At 41.0% G+C, this 17,845-nt stretch overlaps 2 protein-coding genes across 8 annotated transcripts; one reads left to right on the top strand and one right to left on the bottom strand.

Annotated features, from left to right (window-relative positions):
* Positions 1-2,381: 2,381 nt before the first annotated feature.
* Positions 2,382-7,043, top strand: LOC143375752 (apoptosis-inducing factor 3). Of its 7 annotated transcripts, none has more exons than XM_076825170.1 (9): positions 3,291-3,706; positions 3,795-3,912; positions 4,115-4,407; positions 4,488-4,824; positions 5,445-5,795; positions 5,866-6,071; positions 6,141-6,363; positions 6,434-6,696; positions 6,780-7,043. In XM_076825170.1, the coding sequence occupies exons 1-8, from the start codon at positions 3,704-3,706 to the stop codon at positions 6,694-6,696; spliced, it is 1,794 nt and encodes a 597-aa protein (XP_076681285.1). In that variant the 5' UTR covers positions 3,291-3,703; the 3' UTR covers positions 6,780-7,043. The 7 variants fall into 7 exon arrangements, with proteins under 7 accessions (XP_076681286.1, XP_076681285.1, XP_076681287.1 ...); XM_076825172.1 differs by having other exon boundaries at positions 3,292-3,706; positions 3,795-3,846; XM_076825171.1 differs by lacking the exons at positions 3,291-3,706; positions 3,795-3,912 and adding an exon at positions 2,382-2,971.
* On the bottom strand, positions 6,751-7,840 carry LOC143375756 (uncharacterized). Its single transcript, XM_076825181.1, has 2 exons — positions 7,572-7,840; positions 6,751-7,361 (listed from the first exon to the last, which is right to left on the bottom strand). The coding sequence occupies exons 1-2, from the start codon at positions 7,628-7,630 to the stop codon at positions 7,097-7,099; spliced, it is 324 nt and encodes a 107-aa protein (XP_076681296.1). The 5' UTR covers positions 7,631-7,840; the 3' UTR covers positions 6,751-7,096.
* Positions 7,841-17,845: the final 10,005 nt, after the last annotated feature.

Genomic DNA, 17,845 nt, shown 5'->3' with positions numbered 1-17,845 from the left:
CCCAGGTATCAGGAGAACATGAAGCGAAAAGAGGTATTCTGAATTTCAGCTTCGAAGGCATCCTCGATTCTCTCTCCGAAGACGTTACTTAGTGCCACCTCTTTCGACGGCGTGTTCTCCTGTTACAAAGCCCAATTTTGTGCATTCTGAAAATTTTTGCCAGATTTTGGCCCAGGTATCAGGAGAACATGAAGCGAAAAGAGGTATTCTGAATTTCAGCTTCGAAGGCATCCTCGATTCTCTCTCCGAAGACATTACTTAGTGCCACCTCTTTCGACATCATGTTCTCCTGTTACAAAGCCCAATTTTGTGCATTCTGAAAATTTTTGCCAGATTTTGGCCCAGGTATCAGGAGAACATGAAGCGAAAAGAGGTATTCTGAATTTCAGCTGCGAAGGCATCCTCGATTCTCTCTCCGGAGACATTACTTTGTGCCATCTCTTTCGACGGCATGTTCTCCTGTTACAAAGCCCAATTTTGTGCATTCTGAAAATTTTTGCCAGATTTTGGCCCAGGTATCAGGAGAACATGAAGCGAAAAGAGGTATTCTGAATTTCAGCTGCGAAGGCATCCTCGATTCTCTCTCCGAAGACGTTACTTAGTGCCACCTCTTTCGACGGCATGTTCTCCTGTTACAAAGCCCAATTTTGTGCATTCTGAAAATTTTTGCCAGATTTTGGCCCAGGTATCAGGAGAACATGAAGCGAAAAGAGGTATTCTGAATTTCAGCTTCGAAGGCATCCTCGATTCTCTCTCCGAAGACGTTACTTAGTGCCACCTCTTTCGACGGCATGTTCTCCTGTTACAAAGCCCAATTTTGTGCATTCTGAAAATTTTTGCCAGATTTTGGCCCAGGTATCAGGAGAACATGAAGCGAAAAGAGGTATTCTGAATTTCAGCTTCGAAGGCATCGCCTTAAAGTAGCAAACAAGAGCTACGCCTTTCATGGGCCTTTAAACAGTTCGCGGTTAATGTGATGCTTTTGAAAGACTCGAAGCTTGTAATTTCTGAATGCAAAATTTTTTCTGTTGCAAAATTTTCTTCAATATCGACTTATTAAAAAAAAAAAATCTATGGTATTCTTAAGGAAATACCATAGATATTTGGAATTTGGATAGGAATATGTAAAAGGTATTTCTGAATAATAATACAGTTTGTTTCAAGTTTCTTTCATTTTATTTGCATAAAAGGCCTTTACAGTGTTACAATAAAGTATAAGGAATATAAAGTCACTATTTTCTTGTGATTACTATCAAGGTTTCCATCATTCCGTCGAAATATTCCGAAGTTAAAACCTGTAAGAAGAAAAATATGTTTAGTAACTTGACTTGTCTATTATTGAACATGGGAGAAACGTTACAACAGTTTGTCACGTATGAAAATATATTAGTAAAGGGAATAATTCGCTCCAAAATTCTGCGTCTCTTCGTTAAACAGTCACTGTCTCTAAACATCTGCGCCACTTCTCGCTCTTTGATTTGCTCTCCGGAGACGTTACTGGATGAAAATAGTCTTGGAAAAATGTAACAATAAATAAAAAAAATTTAAAGTCTTCCTAAATCTACCGCGAATTACTTTTTTATTCCTGTTACTTTAAAAATAAATATAATATTGAAGTGAGATTATTTCCAGTATTATTCCTTTCATACCAAGTTACAATTCTTTGGCGAGGAATCCACGTTACATCATGAAAGCATGTCTTCCACAAATAATGTTGTTTATATAAATTTTTATGTTAAATAAATTTGTTTTGCGTTTAATAAACCCGAATAGGACAACAAGGTTAAAAGGCGAATTTGTTCTTCTTTGTTGTGATCCTTCTTTTTCGGTTGTTGCACGGAATGCGTTTATAAGACCATCTTGAAATTGTTACTCTTACAGAATCATTTGTAAATCGCGGGTTTCGAATGATCTAGTTTTACACGGGTTGAATTCTAATTCCTACCACGCGTAGCGTTACAATCTGTTTCGAGACTTCACCGGTTACGTTGCAAGCGACACTAAAATGGTAAAGGGGTCCTAGGACCCCCCAAACCGAGACAGAAAAATGCATTGGCGATAGGTTTATCCTGTACCTCGTCTGTGGAGTGTTGACACACACTCCCATCGGTCCTATACCTCGCCTGCGACCCTACACAACTTCGTTGTATAAGATATCGATTTTAACGCCCTCTGAACGGGTCCAGTACTAAGTATTTGATCGAATTGGTGCAACAAGTGTGGTCAGTGGTCACTGTCAGTTATAGGTGTGTCGAATAAAATAAAAAAATAACGGCAATTGTCGTAGCAACAAATATTCTCTAAATTGTGTGGTATATACAGCGCTAATAAATAATATTTACATTCTATTTTGTTTTTTTCTGAAATTCGATAAAGAGTTTATGCGTTGATATTTGTAAAATATCAGTTGTAGATATTATAATAATATGCTACATTGCTCCAAACGACAACGTATAACTGGATAAATCGATGTAAACTAATATCATTGATTACAATGAAAATTAGATAATTATTATTACTTATATTTAAACTTTTCGATTCCATTTAAGCTATTTGCATCGATCTGTGCTTTGTTTAAAAAACTGTTAAATCATTTTGTCGTTTCATTTAAAAAGGTTTCATATTATGCGATTAACTTGGTACGAATTATATTAGTAGTTTTGGCTAATAGTAATAGAATGATCAGTCATTTTACGGAGAAGTGAAAGTCTATTTAAAAAGCTTTGGTTCAGGTATTTCAAGGCCAGTCGTGACAGTTGAAACGACCGAATTTGTAGATCATAAGAAATCGAGATAGCCATTTAGTTTATACAGATATCGTGATAACACTGATAACATTCGTGTATGGGTATATATAGTATCGTGAGTGAGTAATATATATTGCACCGTAATATAAAAATGGGTGCCCAAAACTGTAAAGGACTTATTCCGGGAAGTTCTAGAGTTACACCAGGCAAATCGCAAAAGGCAGGTGCGAACTAAATCTTTTCTCCTTTGAATCCTACATAATCGTACATACATTTATAAATATGTATATGCACTTTTGTATGACAGCCTGTCGCCACGCGGGTCTTTGATATAATTACGCATGATGCTTTTATTCTTACATTCGATATACATTACGATATCAAAGTGTATAATGTTTCCTTTAGAAACGTGCATCATGTTTCGTTCTAAATTTTGATGCAGTCAAGTACAGGCAAACACGACTCACGAGTATGAACATGATTGTATGTACCATATTCGATACATATCGATTCGTATGTTCTCTGATGAATAATTAAGAACGTCATGTGACACATGGCGAAATGCATGGAAAGTTTTATTTAACGAATAACTCTGGTGCTTCATTATTTATTTGGTTTACCAAGCCAATCGAACAAGCATACAAATTATAGATTCAATTACCTACTTGAGTACCTAGCGACACATAAAACGTGCAATTAACGTGCCATCGTACATGGAAATGTGTCCGCATAGGCATAGAGGGTGCGGTCGGAATGATGTTCGTTTGTTTTATTCGAGGCTTTGCTTTCGAGAACATTGAAGGAAATTTTAATACCTATTTCCACTTGGGATTCTTAGCCTACAGCGCGGTATAACCTTCGAACAGTTACGTATGGCGAAAAACCTTCGTTACTCAGAATCCAGTGTTAGATTTACAACTTCTTTGGGTAAACGAGATGACTAACCGCAACGAGTAATGGTAAAACGCTTTGACAGTAATGTGCTTGTTCAGTGTGAATCATTTGATACGAGTTGCGTATAACAGAAGTTTTCGTGTTCGTTTCAAGCTACATGAAAGGGGAAGGATGTCAGAGTTAAAATCTGACAGAAAAATTTGCAGTGAGTGTAACAAAGGAAGGGAAGATACTAGGTGGTTGTCTAATAGTTCGAAATGTTGTTGTAGTTGTGAGTTAATGGTTGCCAGTACACGAACAATATATTCTTTGTGTCGTAATAATTAATTTCTCACCTTTACAATCATATAAAATGTTGATCACTGTTGATACGTTGAAGAATACTAGGATAATATGTCGATACAATCAAGAGCAATTCATTTCACAGATAAATAAAAAAATTATTCAGTTAAACCAGAACATTTTTTATTCAGGTAAACCAGAAAAATATGATTACATCGACGATGTGGTGTGCAAGGAGACGGAGATCAAAGAAAATGAAATGAAGCTATTACCACTTGGAAAAGATGGAGCAAAAGTTTTGTTAATAAAACAAGAGGGAGAACTGCACGCCATTGGTACAAAATGTACCCATTATGGAGCTTTGCTTCATACAGGAGCATTAGGAAAAGGAAGGGTTAGGTGTCCATGGCACGGTGCATGTTTTAACATTAAAACCGGGGACATAGAAGATTATCCAGGCTTAGATTCTTTACCATGTTATAAAGTATGTTAACAAATAATTAAATTGATGCAGAGCGATATTAATTAGTATGCGGACATTATAATAATTGTCCGGTTCAACAGGTGAACGTAGACGAAACTGGGCTCGTACACGTGAAAGCAAAGCGTAAAGATTTGGATCTCAACAGACGTGTTAAAGATATGTGCAAACACGATGAAAATAATGAAACTAAAGCTGTGATCATTGGAGGTGGACCAGCGGCAGCAACTTGCGCGGAAAGCTTAAGACAGGAAGGCTTTACGGGAAGTATCACCATGATCTGTAAGGAAAACACTGTCCCGTACGATAGAGTAAAGGTGTCAAAAGTTTTCGACATGGACGTAGATAAAGCAGCCTTGAGACCACGATCGTTTTACAATGATCACAAAATTGAAATGAAACTTGCCGTAGAAGCTACAGGTAACATATATACAGGGTGACTCTCTCGCAGCACCTGTCAAAGAGATGCCACATGGTACCCAATGGCTCACCAAATTTTATAACTTGGGGGAGGGGGGGTTGGAGTGCCTATTAAGAAGTGAGAAATCTTCGAGTTCCGCATTTCTCATCAGATCTTTGCGAAAACGACGCCAATCGATTTCTTATGTTTCGCTGATGAAACTGACACCAAGAACGATGTAATTCGGACCATAATGAAGGAAATTACATGAAAAATTGATTTACATAATTTCATGTTAACTTGCTTAATAATAGTCCGGTTTACATGAAATTTGGTATGATTTTGATCGGAAAAACGTAAGGAATTCATCGGTGTCACTTCCATATCGATCAACTCCCCGCGGGGCCTTTGGCGAGGCCCCGCGGGGGGTTGACCTCGCCACGCGGTACGAGGCGGCATCTCTTTGACAGGCGCTGCTAGAGAATCACCCTGTATGTAAATTGTAATACGGTATCCTCTCGCCAACATTGTGTTTTCTCTCACTCGTGCCTTCGGTGCCTCGGGATCGTCGGACGGCGAAAGGATACTCTATATCCTCTTAATGTAGTTCAACTAATTTCTGTTTTACAACCTAACATAGGTCTCGATACGAGTGAAAACGTCGTCCAGTTGAGTAATAAGGAAAAATTATCTTATAATTACCTATTCATTTGTACTGGATGCAAGCCTAGAATTCCCGACATACCAGGCGTTCATTTGTCTAATATCTTTGTGCTAAGAGATTATACAGATTCTAATGCCGTACACTCAGAATTGTCGATAGAAAAGCACATTGTAATATTTGGCCTTGGCTTTATCGGTATGGAAGCTGCTGCTTATTGCACTAATAAATGTGCATCTGTCACCGTTGTTGGAACGGGTACAGTACCGATGCAATCAGTTTTGGGAACAGAAATTGGTAACAGAATTAGACAAGAATTCGAAGAAAAAGGTACTGCTTAACATATTAAATTAAATAAAGTAAGAATAAAATCGTGGATAACCAAGAATTTTGCTCAAAGGTACTAAATTTATGTTTGAAACGAGTATTACGCAATTTACTCCAAAGGAAAATGAGGATAATAATGTGGGCACAGTCGTACTTAGAGACGGTACAGTACTTCCTGCTGACATAGTAATTATTGGAATTGGAAGCACATTTAATACCGATTGGTTGAAAGATTCTTCTGTCGAAATGTTAGAAGATGGCAGTGTGCTAGTGGATGAGGTATACATCACGTTGGAATATTAATTTTCTAACATACAGGTATTAGCATTCTCCTCTATTAAATTTTAGCACCTGAAAACAAACGTAGAAAATGTATACGCCGGTGGCGATATAGCATACGCACCGTTATACGGTTCTGACAGTGGTTCTGATAGAGCAGCAATAGGTCATTTTTCGCTAGCGCATTATCACGGCAAAATAGCAGCACTGAATATATGCGGTAAAAACGCCAGATTAAATAGTGTTCCATTTTTCTGGACAACGCTATTCGGAAGAAGTTATCGATACGCGGGTATGTTTAGTACATATTCCACTATTTTTAGTACTTTAGAAATATTTTACAGCACATTCATTATATTTAGGACATGGCAAACCGGATAAAATAAGAATCATTGGTTCGTTGGAAAATTTGGAATTTTTTGCATATTACATTAGAAGCGGTAAAATTATTGCGGTTAGCAGCAGCGGAGCCGACCCCGTTGTATCGGATTTTGCAAATTTGCTACAAGAAGGAAGGTCACTGACAGAGGAAGAAGTTACTAGCAAGTCCTTTGATTGGATCCGAAACAAACCAAAGGACTTTGTAAACCGATTTCAAAATTCAATTTCGACTACAAATCTATAGGTAGGAGTTGCTTAACAATCAAAGTTAATTATAATGAGGAAAGGTTTAAAATCCTTATTCCATGCTCTATTATTATATTTCAGATATTTCAGAATCCATTTCTGTGGCTATATTATTTAAATCACTTAAAGAGAATATTATAAATCGAATATTTTAAAATAAAATGAAATGTGTATATAAATATATGTTGTACCGTGAATCATGATAATTTAAATATCATAATTTTTTACATATGTACAACATCAATGGAAGAATTTCTATTGTAATTACAAAATCTCAAGTTGTGTATGTAACTTCCTGCTTCTTGTAATGTAATGCATATTTGTTATTAAATTATTATAATTGAATACATTTGTTTTCAACGAAATGATTTTCAACCATATACTTAATAAAATGCACATTAATCCCAAGCTTCTGTTACTTTCAAATGATTCAATCGATCCGCAATTGTGATGGATTTGTTAAATCTCTGATTTTTTTCTTCTTGCCGTTGGCGTTGAACGTTAGCAAGCCTCTGTTCTTTGAATTCGTTCATATGACCATAGGATTGCTCTTGAGTAATATAAGGATGTCTTAATAGCAACATGTTTTGTTCTTCCCTTTCAAGATCCTGCTTAACTTGTACTATATCCTTCAAAGTGGGCTTCTTTTCAATTCGATGTTTCCTATATGTAATACCATGCGCATAAACATCAATGTTTATAGCAACAAATCACAAAATAAGATGATGAAATCAGTACTCAACGATATTATAGATAGTTAGAGGAATATCTTGTATACCGATACAACGCATACACAATGTTATATAAAAGTACGATTAAGAGGTGAGGTTATTCTTGAAATAAACTGCAAGAGTTTGAATCATTCACACATACCCACGAAATCGATGCGGGATGTTATGCACCTTATAAAGTAGTATACTCGTAATACGCATCTCGGTAACTCCTTTACTCTTCTTTTACACCTGCAAACTTATACTCACTATTCTAATTATTCTATAGGTAACGATTATTGTGATTGGTTCTGACTGTATGCACACAAAATCCTGAAATATGTAGATGGCCAACCACCTCTAATATATATTACATATGTACAAGCGAGAGGGACGGAATACGACGGAACAAGAAGCAGGTTATATGCAACAGCAGCACTATAACAATTTTTCTTATTTATTTATTTATTTGCAATCTGAGAACACACGCTTCTCCTAGAGGTACTTGATAATAATATTGTTTATTAATTGCTTGAGGAAGTTACTTGAAAATTTATACAGTTTATGGATTGTAGATACTAGCGACGCGTAGCGGTAAATGCTATGAACTAAAATGGATGCAGGCAATTTGTCAGAGACTGGCGTTGGCTGGCGTGTTCTAACGTCCATTTTTTTCAATGATTAAATCGCATTTCTTGGAATAAATAAGCACTGTTATTGCTAACTGTGAGTGCGTAATATTTGGCATGAATTCAGATTGCTAATAAATAAATAATTAAACGAGTTATTCCACTTCTAACAACGTTACTTTGAGACTGAGAGTGGTTGAGAGTGACTGGAACTCTCTTTGCCAAATAAAAAATTCTAGCTTTCTTAAAAGTAATTTATGTATTTTGCAAATGAAATCTTAGAAAATACAGGTCCTCGTGACTTTCCTACCGTGTACGGTTATTTGTTTGTCCCATCACCGCTACGCGTCGCTAACATTTGCGTGCCCATAACCTCAACAAATTTTCAAAAACCTTTTTTAAACAATAAATGAAGAATATAGTTGTTGAAAATCACGGTGCAATTTGTTGCATAATGATTGGTAGTTCTTCTACAAGAGGTCTATGTCTCGAGATTGAAAATAAATAAATAACTAATCAAATTCGTAATCTTGCATATGTTCATCATTTACCATTCATCGAACTTGTTGGAAAATTAATGTTAAAGTACTTTTAGGTGCGATAAAACGGCGTCTCTGCTGCAGGATCAGAAAAAGTGAGGCAGTCATATTTCCATGAAAGAATTGATCTATTTTATAGCATTTCAAATTCAAGACAAAAAAGAAAGAGTGACTCTTATAATTAATAACAAACACGTCGTCTAATTATAAGGAAGATTCATACATTCGATCCTCGCGTTCATACGCGATCCTTTTTGGTTGTCATTGCCACTGTTTCCGCATGTGTCGTCTGTCTGTCCCCTTTCCCACCCGCATCTCTTCTTCATTAATTCCCTTTTTCTTCCAGTTGCGTATTTCTGCTTTTCGCTCTCTCATATATAAATGTCAGACAAAAGCATCACCTTCCAGTCTCAGCACTCATTGGGAATAATATAAAGTATGGGTCAAGTTAAACCGAACAAAAAAAAAAGAGAAAGTGAACCCAAAGACAGGCGAACAGACCGACAGACAGGCCAGTCAGGCAGTCGGGGAGGTAGGCAGTCGGTCAGGCAGGCAGGCAGTCAGGTAGACAGACAGACAGAGGCAGACAGAGGCAGACAGGAAGGCAGACAAACAGACAGACAGACAGACAGAAAAACAGACAGACAAGATGAACGAGATAAACTACACGGACAAATTGTGGACTACGCTATTGAATAGCTGTGGCTTTCCTTTCAATCTCACAATCTACGCGCAACAAATCCCTCTTTCACTTTTTCTTGTTTTATATAAGTATAAATCGAATTTGAAAACTATTCTGCTCCGGCACCCTTGCTGAAGCCCATAATGCTATCCGTTGGCGTTCACGGTCACGGTCACGGTCACGGTCACGGTCACGGTCACGGTCACGCTTGCGTCATCGCTACTTTAATTTGCTTTTCCCTGAACCTCTCGTCGTCGGAATATTGTTTTTCGTTCGAACGGGGAAAGCCGGGTGCCAGACTCGCCATTCTTTCCGCTAAGGATTATCATACAAACTAATTAGAAAAATGTACAAAAATTCATAAAAATAGTAATAGTTACACAGTACAAATTACATCTGGGTAGTTAGAGTAGTGTGATCGAGAAACGAGCATGAAAAATTACGACGGTTCCCTACTAATGTTACACAGTGTATTTTTCGCGTGTATGTGTACATGTATGCGTGTTTTCCATTCTCATATTCCCGCCGCTTCTCATATCTCTTCGCTACTCTCTGATCTCTGTGTTAAAGGTCGTACGAACGAGACAAGTCGCCATACTCGGCCACGGAGAGAACGGCGCGGCGCGGCGACCGTCAATAAAATTATTCGTTACGTTTAGTTAGTAGACAATGCTCCGATTGGTATCTGTGATCTTCGCCCTCTTCGCTGTTGATTCTCCATTTCCTTCCTCGCGTTACACTTTTCCTCGATTCCCGTCGCTATAGATCGCAATTCCGTGCCGACATCTATAATTTTATACATATGATCATCGTTATAATATACCTATGCATACCGATGAATTGGCGCAGTGAGCTTTCCTGTTCCGCCGTTGTAGTCGTTCAAATTGCCGACACCGCTGCGAAATTACTCGGAGAAACTTTGCCAGTGACCGTTAACACGACGATCGCGTCTATCGACTCGAGAATCGACGAAAGGATTCTGCAGGACTAGGAAATAACGTTGAAAGATTCTCCTCAGCTATGCTGGTGCGCAATGCGTTGAAAGAAATTCACACAGGGTAGTAGGACATCGTTTATATCGTCTACGATTGCTGATTATCGCGTCGACGATCCCAGATCACAGACATATGTACACATAGGTATGCATGTAATAACCAGAAAGGAATAACATTTAGGCGCACGATGGAAATGTGAGGACAGCGCGAGCGGAGCGAATGTTCCCTGCGTGGTACCGCAACCTGTATCGGCCCTCGTTCGCTAAACACGACCTCCTTAATTTTACTAATGCCACAGTTGTATATAGCCACAGCGGTGCTGCTCAGTTTCACAGCGTGGACTTATTGTTAATACGTACAATCAGTCCTGATCCTTATCCGCCAGATAGTGCCGAGGGACTCTACCAATCCGACCCATCGGCACATCGACACTCGCCTCTCGATTTCTGCTGTTTCGTAAAAAAATTCTAAAAACTTGCCCTGTAGAGCCTCGTAAAGGGCGGTACAGTGGTGTAGTCGAGGAGATTAGACATTCGCGACATATAGAAAGTTCGTTAGTTATTAACGATAATAAAGATATCGCGCGAGACAAGGATCAACTAGTGCTAGTACCTTTAACCGGACACCACGAGAAGAGGGTGATCGGTACTAATCGTAAGTGATTTGTTTCGCTGACCACTAGCCGAATCGACAGGTAAATTACGAACGATGCTGCACTGGCTACTGTTCGTAACGCAGTAAAACGTACGAAACGCAACGGAACGCAACGCAACGCACCGCACAGCACCCAGCCATTTCTTTTTTGATTCGCTCTTGGACGCATCCTGTTCACTACTCCGCTAAACCGAGAAGTTATACCACCACTTTCCTCCGCTCTCGTGCATACGGTTCTCAATCTCCCTCCCGTCGCGTCGCACTCCGAATTGCCGTCGTTCGCACACGACGCGAAGCGGCCTAAATATGTATACCTATAACAATCTTCTGAGACCAAAAAAATAAACTCTATCGTGTGTGTCCTTGGCTAATTAAGCTACACTTGTCGATCGTTTACGGCTACGATTACGTTCAATCGATTACGAAGGTACATCATACATACATTGACGATCTTGTAGTAGAGAGTAGACAGTAGTAGACACTTTTTCCACGGCTTCGCTGCCCTCGCGTATCCTCCGTTTCGACCAGAGCTAAGCAACCATTCCCAAATGATTCGAAGAATGGAAGAGAGTGTCGCGGAAACCTTGGAGAATACTTACTGGTCGATCGCAGCTTTCGCGACGAAGTAAACGCCGCGACAAAATTCGTAATCGAATCGTTGGGTTGGTCGATGCAATTTTCCTAGTCCGATTCTATCTTCTTGCGTTGATCGCCAACTTGTCTCGTAAGTTGGATTCCGTAGAGCAGAACCCTTTGTGCTCGATAGCCTTTAATTTCAGAGAAAATCGTTTCCTCTCAGGTCTTCTCTATTGCTTCCTCCTCTCGTCTCCCTCGTGTTTATCCCTGCGTCTCCACGCGTACGTTTACGTGCAAAACACTTCTCCGATCTCTGTTCCGGACGACGACGCGTCGTAGAAAAAAGTAAAAAATGATCGCGTTCTCCCCTTCTCTCCATTTGCCATCGCACCAGCTGATCGTCTGGCTGTTGGAAAAGCTTGGCTACCTGTAACGACACGTCTGGAAGTGGAAGGTCGTGTCCGCTCGGCGAACGCCTGGCAACAGCTCAAAAATATCGTTTGCGAGTGGAACGTGCGGTCGCCAATCGTCGAGCGTTTAGCAAGCATGTTTGCGGTGGGTTCGGCTAGTGGCGCAGTCATTCGAGACTTTAATCAGCGCCATCTACTTGTTAAAAAGTACACTCCCAGTGAAATCTCGTATTCGATAGAACGTGGAAAAACTTTGATCTAGAATTCTAGACTCTAGACGTTCCGACGTCAGTATTGCTTCGACGTGCTTTTAATGCGCTACTCCAGCACGATAATGCGTTACTTAGAGTATCCTTACACTTTACACGCGAATAAAGGGAAGGGGTCTCTCGACGAACGCTACTCATTGCCGAAGTCGTTAAAGTCCGAGAAAGATACGACCGCCGGAGTCGTTCTCCGTTTCAGCAGGAACCTATGATATATGCATCATTCACCGTAGATATCCTTCTTCTTTTTTCTTTTTTATTTAAACTGCTACAACGATTTAAATATACGTATCTATGCAGTGGATTTCGCCACATAAATTTCGTCTATTCGTTACGTTACGTTCATGATAAAATTCAAGGAAACATCTAACCGGAGTATGTATCGAGGTGACGATATACCTACATATAAATCCTGTCCACCCTGGCAGCTACTAAAATCTTCATCGACGAATAATACCTTCGATCCCTCCTCTTATACATCTAATCAAATGTAAATCACAAGAGTAGAATAATATTTGAAACATTCAACAAAGACAGGTGAGTTGAAAATTCTGCTAAATTTGTTGCTATTTAGGGTTGCACAACGAACAGCTACTAATTGTAAGATAATTAATAGATCGGTTTTTCGCTCATTCTACCTCGTTTCCTCTCCCTCGCCCACGCGCGCCAGAGCGTTCTGTAATGTTTGCCTTACACTTTCGAAGCTGTATCTCTTCAATCGCAACCGCGACCGCAACCGCAACCTGCCCTGCCCTATAGGAGACACACACACACGTATGTATGCATCTCGGCGCCCTCGCTAGTATTTAGGATTTAGGCTCGGGCAATGGCGGAGCCTTCGCAACTTACATAAGTACGGAAATGCTCCCAGTGGATGTGGAGGACTTGCTCATGCTCTACCGCTCCGAGGGATAGAAGTGTCGAGTGCAATCGGAACGATTTATTTGCTCGACGGTAGCCAACACAGATTTTATCGATATTCGTTCCCGAGTCCCTAATAGCATCGTGTAATTTCGATTGCGTGCCTGCTAATGGGATTTTTAGCGATACTCTCCGGTACCATTGCAGGTTCGGTCGAGTTGCGGAAAGCAGAGGAGAGGGATGGAAGTGCCAAATGTGGGAAATAATAACGAAACGAAATCAGTAATCTATGCGTAATTTGCATTTAACTGGAGTACGAAAAAAACATGTTAACAAAACAGAAGAATACGAAGTAAAGGAAACCAAGTCAACGTATCCGAGTTGGAATACAGTTATAAAGTACTTAACACTTTCCTGAAGTGGCTTCCAGACAAACTAAAGTACCCTTGACGTTCCCAACGGTAGGTAGTAAAAATGAATTTAAGAATAAAAATCACGATACAAACAACGATACATACGCTATGCGCTACGATGCTAACGCGGACAATGTTAAATTACAGGCGAACGTAGAAATAACGTACAAAAAGGATCTCTCGAATCGTGTAAACGGTCTTTCTCTCTATATTAGTAGGACGTTTAAAACCTGTTAATACCTATCGGCTTTCCTCAGATATCCAACAATCCAAATACCTGCGAACCGAATAATTTTTCTCAGTTGAAAGTAAAAACGTTCTTTCGCTCGTTTCATAATTCCCATGCAACTTTCGTGGATCGAGGACTGACTAGTATTATTCTTGCTTTCGTATTTTCTTTTTGCTCCTTTTCATTCTCTTCCTCCTTTTTACATCTTTCGTCTTCCTCCTGCTGCTCCCTCCTGCCCCACGTCTGCTTCTTCTTCGTCGCGTTCCTCTTGCTGCTCCTCTTGCTCCTCTTCGTCTTCTCTTTTCGGAGTTTCCCTTACGAGAACCTCTGTCGATATCAAGGACGCGATCCTCGTGATATTTATTTACAAAACGCGATGAACACGTCGATTGCGATTCTCGTCGTCATTATTCGATATACAGTGAAATATGAAAAAGCGTACGCGTTATTAAAAATAGAAATGCAATGCAAAAAGGGATAAGAATCGCGCCTTGCATAGGGCAGAGGTTGCGTTCGTTCGGTTGTCGTTTCAGTACCCAGAGGTGGGCAGGTTATACTACTATATGTACTGGTATAAAAAAAAATTAAGACGATCGTCTAAAACGAGCTCCGTGGACGCTTGCTTCGATAAAAACTTATTATATCCTTCGAGTAAGAAACCCCACAGTCTGGTAACTTTAAGTTAGGACTTAAGTTGCACTTGTAAGTTTCCTCTAATTGCATTATCGTTTATATTACAAAATCATAGAAATTTGCGTTCACAATTACACGCTAGGACAAAAATGGACATATCTTAAGTAATAGTCATTAGTAACAAGAGGATTCTACCGATAACTTACGAATACAGACGGCGAAATTTTTACAATAAAAATAAAATGTCGACGTATAAATGTACATAAAAAGATACGTAGAAATTCGAAACGACGTTTAAAAAATCCAGTGTCATCACCGCTACTATAGCTTCGCGTCTTCCGTCTTCCATTCCACCTCTTCTTCTTCTTCTTCTATTTTTTTCTCATTTTTCTCCCCCGTCTTTTCCATTTCACATCGAATTCTGCTATTCTCGTAAAAATTTCCAGAAAACAAAAGCAGTTGGACTTTCTATTTCTACGTAAAAACCGCATGCACTGTGCCCGCCTCTGGGATGCACTTGGCTCCACATTTCTATTCCCCGCGCTCTCTTCTCACCCCTCTCTCGCTCGCACGCTCCTTCACTCCCACGTCTCTCTCCTGTTTTTTTTTTTGTTTCTTGCGAGTAAAGTTTATTTTTCATTTCCAGGTTCTCGTTAAAAAAATAAAAAAATATCTGTTTCTTTTCTTTTCGCAGTGCCTCGGTATCGCGTTTCCTTCGTCGCGCGCGTTCATTCGTTCTCTCGTTCGTTCGTTCATTCGCTGCTTTCATACTCTCTCATTCGTTCTCCCTTTCCTATTACATATTTCTCTCCCTTCCCCCCCCCCCCACCCTTCCTCTTTTCCTCGTCGTTCCGTTGCTTTCTCGCGTCTGGTAAGAACATTGCACGACTCCCAGCTCCAGCTTATACTGTCTTATAGCCTTATCACGTTTTACGCTCTATGTGTCCTTCGTTAAACATACACATGTACATACATTAAGCTTACCGCAGTACCACATTTACATTTAACGTACCTAAGCTATATCTAGTGCTAGTTCACGCGGCCAGTACCGCGGGCGCAGTGGATTGACCTCGCTCGATGTACTAAATTCATTCATCGATCACCGTTAATCAAAGAAAATAGGTACGCGATACCTGTCTCGTAAGGTGCTTCGATAGATCTACGATCACATCACACTGTCGATTAAGATAGTAGAAACGTTAGATAGGTGAGCGTAGTACAGCTAAAGAGGCATCGCATCAACTCCCAGGCTCCGGGACCTTCCGGTCTCTCGTCGCACGCGAAACGATTCCTCAGGTTAAAACGCGCCACTTGCGTTCGCTTGGCGGACAGAAATTTGCAGAGCGATGGCAGGCGTAGGTGTTTGCGAAATATAGGGGTTCCGAACACGGGGAGGATACAAGCTGAATCGCAATTGATTTTGTTAAGGTAATCTTGACGCGGGGGTTCGCGGCTTCACGGCGCGGTCGGACGTGCGCAACCTGAGAAAATTCGCTATCCCGTGTCGAGGAAGAACGTTGTTAGACGCTACAAGATTTTCACGATCGCCACTGCATTCTTCCCCGTCCACTTATTACGCCTTCCATTCCACCTGTCTGGTTTTTAGCATCATGCGTGTCGCTCTGTACGTGTGGTACGCGCGCACGCGGCTCGTGTCCATGCATGTATATATCGGTGTACAAGTGGGTTCGACTGTTTCTTTGGTACATGGAGATATACATACGCATATATCTACAACAGAGGCTAGAATACAAATAATAATGATTAATAGTAATAATAATAATAATAATCGTAGTCGCATAATAGTAATAGCGATAGTGATAATCGCAGTAATAACGGCGTTAATATTAATTGTGTTAGAGTACTACAAACTAATAGTAATCATCGTAGGGGCAATTCAAGGGTTGGTGACGATATAAAAATTCACAGAACGTAGGAAGGAAGGGTGAATAGCGTGGCGCGTTTCCCTCAAGAAAAGAGCACCCGTTCCCGAAGGTCGAGCCGCGCAGAATCGCCGGCTAACGAGAACTCGCGCCGAAACGATAGTCCACGGCCGTGCGCGATCGATAAAAATTGATAAAAATTTACAAAAATTTACTCGAGCCGGCTTGATCGCGGCCACCGGCGATTATCTCATTGCCCGTTGCCCGTTGCCACGTCGCGCGCTCGACCGTCTCCACCTGTTGAACAACTCGGCGCGACGGAGAGAACAAAGGTGAGAAAAGAGCAAGGCGAACATGAATGAAAGTGGCACAACGCGACGCGAAAAGGACAGAGAAAATTGATCGGCAACTTATGTCTCTACGAACACTACAAACGACTGTCTTTGCACTATTATCTATGCATAATGCGTAATATACAAGGTCGATAACGTTTCTTTTAAAAAAATAAAAATCAATTGAATCGCACGCGGAACACGGTACATCGGAGGGTGAGCAAGAAGGAGGTTGTATACGGCTACTCGAGTAGGAGATACGTAGCTACCGTACCGCAATCGTGCGTAGCCGTGCCTCGTGGACGTGTTGTCTCGCGCTCGCTAGAACTCCTAGGAAGGACATTCTGTCTGTTTCATTGGGCTTATCGGAGAACGGGCTTGGAAAATGGGTGTCTGCCGGTCGGGAAAAGCGGTATTAGCTATAGACGCGCGAGGGCCAGCTACTCGGCGATCTTCCCTTGCCAAACGCGTTAAGCCGCGTATTCACCTGCGCATTCGCCCCGAATGTGCATTCGGCGCGCACCGATTTTTTGCTGGTCCGGTGTTCGGCGCGCATTCGGGCCGATCCGCTTGTTGGCGGTCCATCGAAGCGCGCATTCGGGTCCGAACAATACCATTAAATGGACGCCGCAATTTTCACTCAACCCCGAACGCGCGCTGAGCTCCGAACGGGCAAAGAATCGGTGCGCGCCGAATGCACATTCGGGGCGAATGCGCAGGTGAATACGCGGCTTTACGCGGCAACAACGAACACACTCGCTACTCTTAATTATTATAATACAATCGTCGCTGCTACTCAGCTCACGCTGATGCGCACCGCTGGTCCGGCGAATGGCAACAATCGCCCACGTACGAGCCGAAATCGTGGCAGTGTCCCATTATCCTGCCCGATGCGACCGTGTCACGGCCTCGTCTCGCTCTCTACATCGCTCGCGTCCGATATTAAGTTTCCCAGCTCCTAATGTGTCGCGCGCGATACGCGTCTGCCTACTAATCTACTGACAGAATACGCAAACCAGTCGCGGAACGGTAACCATACGATTCTCATCGAGCCCAGACTTTTCACTTATTCTTTCGCTCCGAACAACGGAACGAAAAATGAAACCTCGACCAAAAATACCCCGCTTCCGCCCTATGTAGCTCGGGCTAAACTTTCCGCTGCCACGACTGCTTTGCGCTTCTTTAATAGAAACTTATCACCTACGTAACGCTAAAATGTGAGTCGCGCGAGATCAGCGCGTTCGTCCAAGTATATATGTATATATATATATCAGATATTCTGAATGAAACGGAACACGAGATCCTTGGACGACCGAGCTGATTCATATTCACGCG

This window comes from Andrena cerasifolii, chromosome 13 (assembly GCF_050908995.1).
Source record: "Andrena cerasifolii isolate SP2316 chromosome 13, iyAndCera1_principal, whole genome shotgun sequence".
In the NCBI taxonomy this organism is placed as follows: Eukaryota; Metazoa; Arthropoda; class Insecta; order Hymenoptera; family Andrenidae; genus Andrena; species Andrena cerasifolii.
Note: the sequence above shows the minus strand (reverse complement) of the source record. Positions and strands in the feature narration are given on the sequence as shown.